The 8,824-nt window shown below is 42.2% G+C and overlaps 1 protein-coding gene across 1 annotated transcript in view; it reads right to left on the bottom strand.

Moving 5' to 3' along the window:
* Window positions 1–5,127: 5,127 nt before the first annotated feature.
* Window positions 5,128–8,824, bottom strand: part of PDCD6IP (programmed cell death 6 interacting protein) — a 56,261-nt gene continuing 52,564 nt past the window's right edge. The window contains exons 20-21 of the mRNA XM_009272434.2: window positions 6,399–7,963; window positions 5,128–6,198 (exon numbers count right to left, since the gene is read on the bottom strand). Coding sequence (XP_009270709.1) covers window positions 7,795–7,963 — 169 coding nt within the window. The 3' untranslated portion in view covers window positions 5,128–6,198; window positions 6,399–7,794. The remainder of the gene's footprint in view (window positions 6,199–6,398; window positions 7,964–8,824) is intronic.

The following is an 8,824-nucleotide window of genomic DNA, read 5'->3' as shown; positions in this document are numbered from 1 at the left end:
TCTGTGGAAACTGCCAGACAGCCTCGGTTAGTTATTTCTTCCTTACGTTTGGGGATTGGAAGTGCACTGCAAAGTTTTGTTTACTTCAAAGCAACAAGAAAAAGTGTTTCAATGTGGCCATATGATAACACTGGAAAACAGCAACACACCAGGCAGTTTTTTTCGCTGGATCTACATCTGTTTCTGCGCTAGATCACATACTCCTTTCCTACTTATGGAAATTAACACTTGCTGGAAACCACTGACTAACGAAAAATTTTCTAATAGAATATGAAATGCTCCTTCACTAATGAAATATAACCAGTGGCAGCAGGAGGCTGAATAGAGAAGAAAGTCAGCTTTCTTACTTAAATAAGAAACTCCATTTGCTTTGAGATACTCCCTATCTACCACCAGTTCTTGAGCTCTTGCCCCTTGACCTGCTGTCTCTCCTTTCCTTTATAGGCCGCAGGGTTCACATCGCCCCTTTTTGTCTCCGACACTGGATACTGGCATGTAAGCACCTACCTTGATTCCTCTACTCAGATTAGTCACTCCATGGATGATCTTACTCATTTCTAAGACCTAACTCCCCATTACAGCCAGCCTGTGCCAATGTTGTCAAATCCACCTGATCTGCTGCATCTTCCCTCTTCCCTTCTAAAGACTCTCTCTGCCCATCACCAATCCCTAGCTTTCACCCAGCTCTCCAGATCTTCAGACCCACTGGAAATCACCTTCTTGATTAACTCTCCTTACCATTACTTCTCCCCTCGCCCAAGGAGGAGGGGAAAAAATTAGTTTCCTTCACCTTTAAATTCCTTTTCTGAACTCTCTCTCCTCGCCTGTACAGCTAAAGCTCCTTTTTCCCTTCCCTTTACTACCATTGCTCTTTCTTCTGTTTCAGTTACTTCTCAAGCCCTTTCAACTTGAATTCTGTTTGCCTTGCACCACCCAAAACATTACAATTTATGACTTCATGCTGTCAAAGTCCTAGGGCCTTTCTTCCATGCTTCCTCCTCTTCCTAAACTCATTTGATAAGCCCCCTGTTTCCTCAACCATCAGCTGTCCTTCAGCTTTCCTTCCACTTTCTCCTGGCTCTTTCTCCTCTCTGACCACTTTGACACCTTCCCTCTCTGAGTGTTTTCCATCCCCCTGGTGCAACATCTCCTCTTATTGTTGTAGCTGCCCCACAGTGACAGAGCTGTTACTACTGATGCACTTTGCTCCCGCCAGCAACACGTGCTCCTTTTTTCTACTCCCACTCTCAGAACGGGTCATGATAACACCCGCCATCCACTTTGCTCCAATGTCACTTCATCGCAGCAGCGGTTTAAGCCTGATCAGGTAACTTTGCACTGCACTGGGTAAGGAGGACACACACCATCTTTTACTTATCACATCTGATGAGGGGGTGAATTTGCAAACCACACTGGGTAGATTCAGAAAGAGATTGTCCAGATATGCAGACTAAAGGTAGAAAATACCCAAAAGCTGCGTAACTCTTGCAGAGCAATAAAGCAGTTCAGGATGACTGTGATGTCTTGCCTATCCCTTCAGCTTCGCAGTGCAGTGCTCTGAGTCCAGTTCACAGCTGGTCAGGATGGTGGACGTGGGCAGCTGACGCAGCTGCCCCAGCTGTCCCTGCACTTGGCTGATTCTACAGTTCAGGCTCCAGGACATCAACTAAAGAGTTTTCAGGACATCTACATGCACTCAAAATTGGCAATGCTTAATTAAAAGCAATTTGCCTGTCCTTCCACCAACGTTAATGCAAAATCTTTTTTTGCATACAGTCGCACCAAAAAGATCTGTTGGCAACATAGAGCATTTCTCAGTTACACGATTGTGGCCTGCCCTCTGCTGCAGGTTCAGCACACAGCACCATGTCGCTGCACGTCCCGTTGCCATTTATTTTCCAAGAACACTAACAGCACAGGCTGGCCCTACCTCACACGAATATACAACTCAGAAAAGTTTAGTTCAAACCAGCAAAAATTAAGAGGTCCAACAAGGTGTGACAATGAGGAGACTTCAAAACCCTTAGTAGGAAATAGAAAGCAGAGAAACAAGAGTTGTGTAGGCACATCTTCAGACAGACAGCGCTGTCATTAATTCCCCAGTTGTAAGGCGGCTTGCACTGACACCACAGTTTCCCCCCTGGTGTGCTATGTACGCTCTCACTGTCACACACTGAAAAGCAGGCAGACTGATGGCAAGCCCCGGCCAAATGCAATAACCTGTGAACACTGTACCAGCCAAAATACAGGGCAGCCTTCTATTTCAGGCAACCGCTCCGTTCCAGCGGAAGCCAGCATTAGGAAAACCTGGACAACCTAACTCACACCACGCGAGTGACAGCCCTCCCGTCCTCTGCCTCGGCCCCGGGGTTTTCTCTCAGCAGAGGAACCCACCACCAGCGCTGAAGCCAGAGGGCACTCCCGCTGCTGGCAGCCTGCCGCAGCTGGGGCGGGAGAAGCTTGAGCTCGGCCGCAGCATGGGAAGCCGTTTGCCCCGCTGTTCCTTGTACGACAGCCCCACGCTCTTTCCACCCGGATCACGCAACGCTGCTTCTCCCCGACAATTTCGAAGGCAGATTTCCAGAGTGAGCCCAGGCCGGGGCTGTGTCATAGGACAAAGGTTACTTGAGATCAACGGTTGCTTGAGGTTAGAGGTCAAAGGGTGCTTGAGGTCAGAGGTTACTTTCTAAGGCAGATTTCCAGAATGAGACCAGTCCGGCCTTTGTCATAGGACAAAGGTTACTTGAGGTCAAATATTACTTGAGGTCAAAGGACAAAGGGTACTTGAGGTAGCCTTCACTTGAGGTCAATGGACAGAGGTTACTTGAGGTCAGAGGGTAGCGGTTACTTGAGGTCAAAGGTTACTTGAGGTCAGAGGGTAGCGGTTACTTGAGGTCAGAGGGTAGCGGTTACTCGAGGTCAATGGTTACCTGAGGTCAGAGGGTACTCAAGGTTAAAGGACCGAGGTTACTCTAGGTCAAAGGTTACTCAAGGTCAGTGGACAGCAGTTACTTGAGGTCAAAGGTTAATTGAGGTCAAAGGTTAATTGAGGTCAAAGGTTAATTGAGGTCAAAGGACAGAGGCTCCTCGAGGTCAAATGTTAGTTGAGGTCACAGGACAGAGGTTCCTCAAGGTCAACAGTTACTTGAGGTCAATGGACAGAGGTTCAAGGTCAAAGCTTACTTCAGGGCACAGGACAGAGGTTACTCTAGGTGAAAGGCTACTCTAAGTCAAAGGTTACTTGAGGTCCAATCTGGTTTTAGCATAAACCTCACCCGTGTCCACAGCGGAAGCCAGAACCAAGTCTCCAATACGTTTTTGACAGCCAGGTGCTATCAGCTGTCGACGCGCACGACGCATGCCCACAAGCACGGGCTGAGGCCCGCTGGCTTGGAGGGCCCGTAGCCCTACGCTCGTTCACCACCTCAGCCTTCAATCAGGGGGGGCTGCACGCAAGCTGCCTGCTGGGAACAGCCCTTCGACTGCCCTGCCCACCCAGCCACACACCCCACTTGGCTGGCAAAAGCACCGCTTGGAATGGGCTACCGTCACACCAGCGAACACTCCAGCAGCTTACCGGGATGGAGAATGGCACTCCAGTGCCCAGGAGTGCTTTAACTTCCAAGTGTAAATGCAGTCAGGCATCGCCATACAGAATCACTGAATGGATTCAAGGCGAAAGAGCTGAAGGAACTGACAGCGGTAATTTGTGATGAAGACTTGGTGCTGATTTTGCAATGGCAGTCCCTCCTTTTCATGCTTGATAGTAGAAAGTTCTTCTTTACAACCTAGTTAATAAAATTGGTGGCCAGCTTCTCCCAAGGATTTAGAAACATCACTCCATTTAAAAAAAAAAAGAGCTACAACAACTGAGATACAGTTGTTACCATCAGGGACTATTACACTCAATTAAGGGAACTAGATGCAAGACTAAAGTCATCATTTGGGATTAATGGTAACTGTATGCTTGCCAGTAAAAGTTACTATAGTTCCAAATTTGAGTCCAAACCAGAAAAACCTCAACCTGAGTATAAAGGTTTTGGCTATTTGTCAGAATACAAAAGCATAAGGGAAAAGTACTTAGAACTGTTGGGAAAAAGAAATAGTCAAAATTATTATTTTTTTAATCTACCAGTATTTAACTATCATGACAAACAGGATGTCAACTTTTTTAAAGTAATAAACACTGACCATTTTAAATATAACTTTCAAAAGTCATAATAAATCTAAAAAGCTAGCAGGTGGCTAATGCAAGTCAAAAGTGACAACAAAAAAAAAGCCCCAAAACCTCCCCATAAACAAAAAAGCAATTTTGAGTGTTGCTCTGCTGTAATAGCTCATCTTTTCAAGAGCTAGAACTTTCAAAATAGTTTCTTTAAAACTAAACATAGCGAAGTCTTGAAAATTCAGGTGGCTTCATCCAATAGTATACAACCAAAACTTAAAAACCCAATCACTCAGCTTAGTCTATTTTAATGTTCTGTCAGGATAAATACGTGCCAGAAAACAGGTTCTGAGATGCAAGCCACTTCAGAACCAAACACATTTTAGTAACAAAGTAGTACATCTCTCAGCTAACGCAAAGAAAAAATTTGCTTTCCAAAGAATTTTCTTGCCATTTTCAGCTACCCGGCAATGGGTGACATTGTTTCAGAACAAAAAAACAAAACAAAAAAATCAACATCTTGCAGTGCCCATGGGGGCCATCTATCTGCTGTGAAAAGCTAACTGCCCTTACAAGCCTTTAATCACTTTGCCCGACATACCCACACTGCTGTGAGTCATATGAAACCCAGCCAAACAGGAGTTCATGAAAACAAACTTTGATTCAAAGTTTCTGAAGGCAGAAGGACCTTACCATTTCCTCCTCATATAATCAAAGGGAAGTACACTCCATCAGCTGTGGAAATAAACACAACTACCAGGATTTAAACATAACTGTTATTACAGAGCAGCTGTACCATAAAGCACCTGCGTATACACAGGCTAGTGTTTCACACGGTAGCCGATATGCTGAGTGCCTTCACCACAGCACAAACTTACTTGGCGGCCCATAACTTATTTCCATCCTTTCCAAGGTAACACCTGTCTGAAGCCAAAGGACTCAAGAGAAAAGCCATGAAATCAGGTTTTCTAACTGATTTTTTTTAATAAACTATAGAAGAACAAGATAACATTTCAACCAAAGTCATGACAGCTGCATGCTTAAAAGCAGATACATACACGTCTCTGGATTTTTCTGTTCTCTTTAGGAGAAGGAAAAAAAAAAAAAAAGGAGAAAAAAGGTAAAAAGGTCATGTGAAAGCTGAATGTAATGCATAGATTTCTATACATATTCAAATAATAGCAGACTAAAGCAAGCAGTAACACAGCTGGAAAAAATGTTTTAACAGTGATTCCAGATCTATGAAATTTTAAAAAGAAAATTTCAGTTCTAGGAGTCTTCATGCTGAACGAGTTACATTTTTATACAGCAGTAAAATAAGTTTTATAAATTGAGGCACTAGAAACAAACATAGTTGCACAATAGCTCAAATGCATCTAATGTGCGAACTGAAAAATCTACAGGCCATAGCGTACTAAAAATTTAGAACTTAAAAGGTTGCATTAGACATGCACTTGCTCACATTGACACAGTGAAATTAGTGGAAAACTACTGTTTTTCCAGTTAGAGTAAAATCAGGTTCTGATTGTTAGTTCCCAACAGTTATCTTCCTAGCTTTTTCTCACTGTCTTCACTTGCCTCTTACGTATGATCATCAGGGCAAAAATAACTGGAGAGGTTCCTGTGCCACCCCATTCAGCAATGTTTATAAAGAAATGCAAAGCACCTGTCCTTGTGCACGGTTGTATCTACGGTGTGGTATTCCCTTACTTCATCCTGTTCCCCCACATCACTGAGCTTCTACAGCAGTAATAAAGTTGTTTAGAATTAAGATACTCATGTTCTAGGAGGGATGCTTATTTTTACCTTTTGGTCCGCATTTTCTATGGGGGTCAGGGAGTATTAAAGACAAGTGGTCTTCACAAAGTAATCGGAGTGATTGCATAGCAAGAAGAACTTGAGACAGAAAGAAAGGAGCTCATATGGATATGTATGCTGCTTTCTTTACGAGGAAGAGTATTCAAGATCCAGTGAGGTTTCCACCCAGATGCTACAATAACTGGCACCCTCTAAACCCCTACATTAAAATATACCTCAATATTTTAATCAGGCACTTAAATAGAAAAACAAAGCAGTAACATTTAACATAGGTATTGTGACAGCTATTCTGTAAGGCCAGAACATCTTGTATGAAGCACTCAGGAAATTAACTGTCCCACAGAACCAAGTAACTCATGTCAAGGGCAAAAGGAATGGAGAGTCCCTCACTAGACACCCCTACATTAAAATATACCTCAATATTTTAATCAGGCACTTAAATAGAAAAACAAAGCAGTAACATTTAACATAGGTATTGTGACAGCTATTCTGTAAGGCCAGAACATCTTGTATGAAGCACTCAGGAAATTAACTGTCCCACAGAACCAAGTAACTCATGTCAAGGGCAAAAGGAATGGAGAGTCCCTCACTAGACAAGCATGTTTTTAAAAAAAAAAAAAAAAAAAGACTGAAAGATGGATGGTTAGCAAATATTTGGTAGAAGCCATTAACTACAAACTTACATTCTTCACTATCTAATGCAAAATGTAGTGCAAGGTTATCAATCCCTTGAGAAGATGGATCCAAAAGTAAACATTCAATGTGCTTTAATTTGCAAGACTTTTTTTTCCTCACAAAAAAAAGTTTCTCCACTGATAACAAGCTCCCTGAGGGAATACATTAATTTTTTCAAGGGAAAAAAGCAATCATTTAAAAACATAATCTGAAAAGCTCCAACAATCAATAGTTGCCCTGTTTTGAGCCGTAACACATTTCTGATCAACATTTCTTTGGAAAACGTGGGTTAGACCAACCAGTCACTGGTCCTGTAAGAGGGACCCTCATCTCCCTTCTTTTAAGTAGTATTCTGGAGATGAGAATAACCATCCTTTTAAAACAGTAATGAATCTATTTTAGTCCAATACATGTCAAAGTTACCGGAAAATTCTACCTGAAAGACTTCATCTACCAAGATTTAAATGGTTAACTATAGATCCTGTCACAAAAATACAGAATCAAGAAAAGAGGTGGAAATTCAGTTGTAAGGCTAAACACTTGAGAAGTTATCTTTATGTTATGCAAGTCAAAGGACAAATGAAAGAATCTACAGACACACAAAATACATTTTTACGGTAATGAGAATGCCAGGTGTTTAAACCATTCTTAAGTAATTTATTTTTTTTACTGATGATTTACAAGGCCTTGATTATTAGACAAAATAGCATATTTTAACTAAACTCAAAAAAAAAATACAAACCAATAGAGTATAGAAGGAAATGCTATATGGTTCCATAGAATATATCATACCCAGTGCACGCACCGCTTCATTTTTCTCATCTGAACCCATTTGTTACTTATAGGATTTTTGCAAAGAAATATTTTGGTCTAGCCAACATGTAGCATACAGTTTCAGACCACTGAATTAGGCTCTAATTCTGGCATTAGTCTACAGTCTAAACCACTGCAGCAGACCTTTCAAAGTGTTTAGTGTAATCAAAAACTGATCTAGACATTTTTGAGCAGTTAACAAGAAACAGGAGTTATATACTGCATACAGTTCAGTATGGTACATTAACTGAAGCTAAAAGTTTTAGTATGCTTATTGCCAATTTCTCCCAAATTTTCACAAGCAGAGCTTCTTTGCAGATACATTATTGCTGAGGGTAATAAGGCTGTTGAGGAAAAGGGTATCCAGGTTGTTGAGGTGCCGGATATGGTGCTTGTCCAGGATTTTGATACACAGGTGAGGGTGCATATGGCAGATTATACTGACCATACATGTATGGATTATAGCCCATTGGCATTGGCATCTGGCAATACCTGTGGGGGGGGAGGGAAAAAGTATACTTAAGTTGTAAAACACTGATGATGTTAATTTGCAAATAACAACTCATTAATAGATACAAAAAGACATGCAATCACCACAAACGCATTCTTTTCATTTTCCTTTTTGTGCAGCAGAAAGCGTGGTAACTTTCAAGGATGAAAAAATTGTAATGTGTGGAACAGAAATGCAGACAGAAAGTAGAGTAAAGGCAACTTGCTGGAACTAGAACTGATCTAAACTCTCTTATATTTAAAATCATTGTACATATTTTAACATTTGCTGAGCCTGCTACTGAAGGACAGAGCAGCTGCCTTGAATTCCTCATGATGACTTGTCCTGGTTTCAGCTGGGATAGAGTTAATTTCCTTCCTAGCAGCTCGTACAATGCTGTGTTTTGGATTTAGGATGAGAATAATGTTGATAACACACCGATGTTTCAGTTGTTGCTAAGCAGTGCTTACACCAGGCAAGGACTTCTCAGCTTCCCATGCCCTGCCAGCGAGAAGCTGGGAGGGGGCACAGCCAGGACAGCTGACCCAAACTGGCCAAAGTGATGTTCCATACCATGCGACATCATGCTCAGTACATAAACTGGGGGAAAGCTGGCCGGGGGGGCTGCTGCTTGGGGACTAGCTGGGTATCGGTCGGCAGGTGGTGAGCAATTGCATCATTCATCACTTGCTTGGTATATTTTTTTTTTTAAACTTTATTTTATTTCAATTATTAAACTCTTATCTCAACGCACATGTTTTCTCACTTTTACTCTTCCCATTCTCTCCCCCATCCCACTGGGAGGCGGGGGGAGTGAGCGATCGGCTGTGTGGTGTTTGGCTGCCTGCCGGGTTAAACCACAA

Source organism: Aptenodytes forsteri, unplaced genomic scaffold (assembly GCF_000699145.1).
Source record: "Aptenodytes forsteri isolate BGI_AS27 unplaced genomic scaffold, ASM69914v1 Scaffold398, whole genome shotgun sequence".
In the NCBI taxonomy this organism is placed as follows: Eukaryota; Metazoa; Chordata; class Aves; order Sphenisciformes; family Spheniscidae; genus Aptenodytes; species Aptenodytes forsteri.
This window is presented reverse-complemented; position numbering and strand designations above follow the sequence as displayed.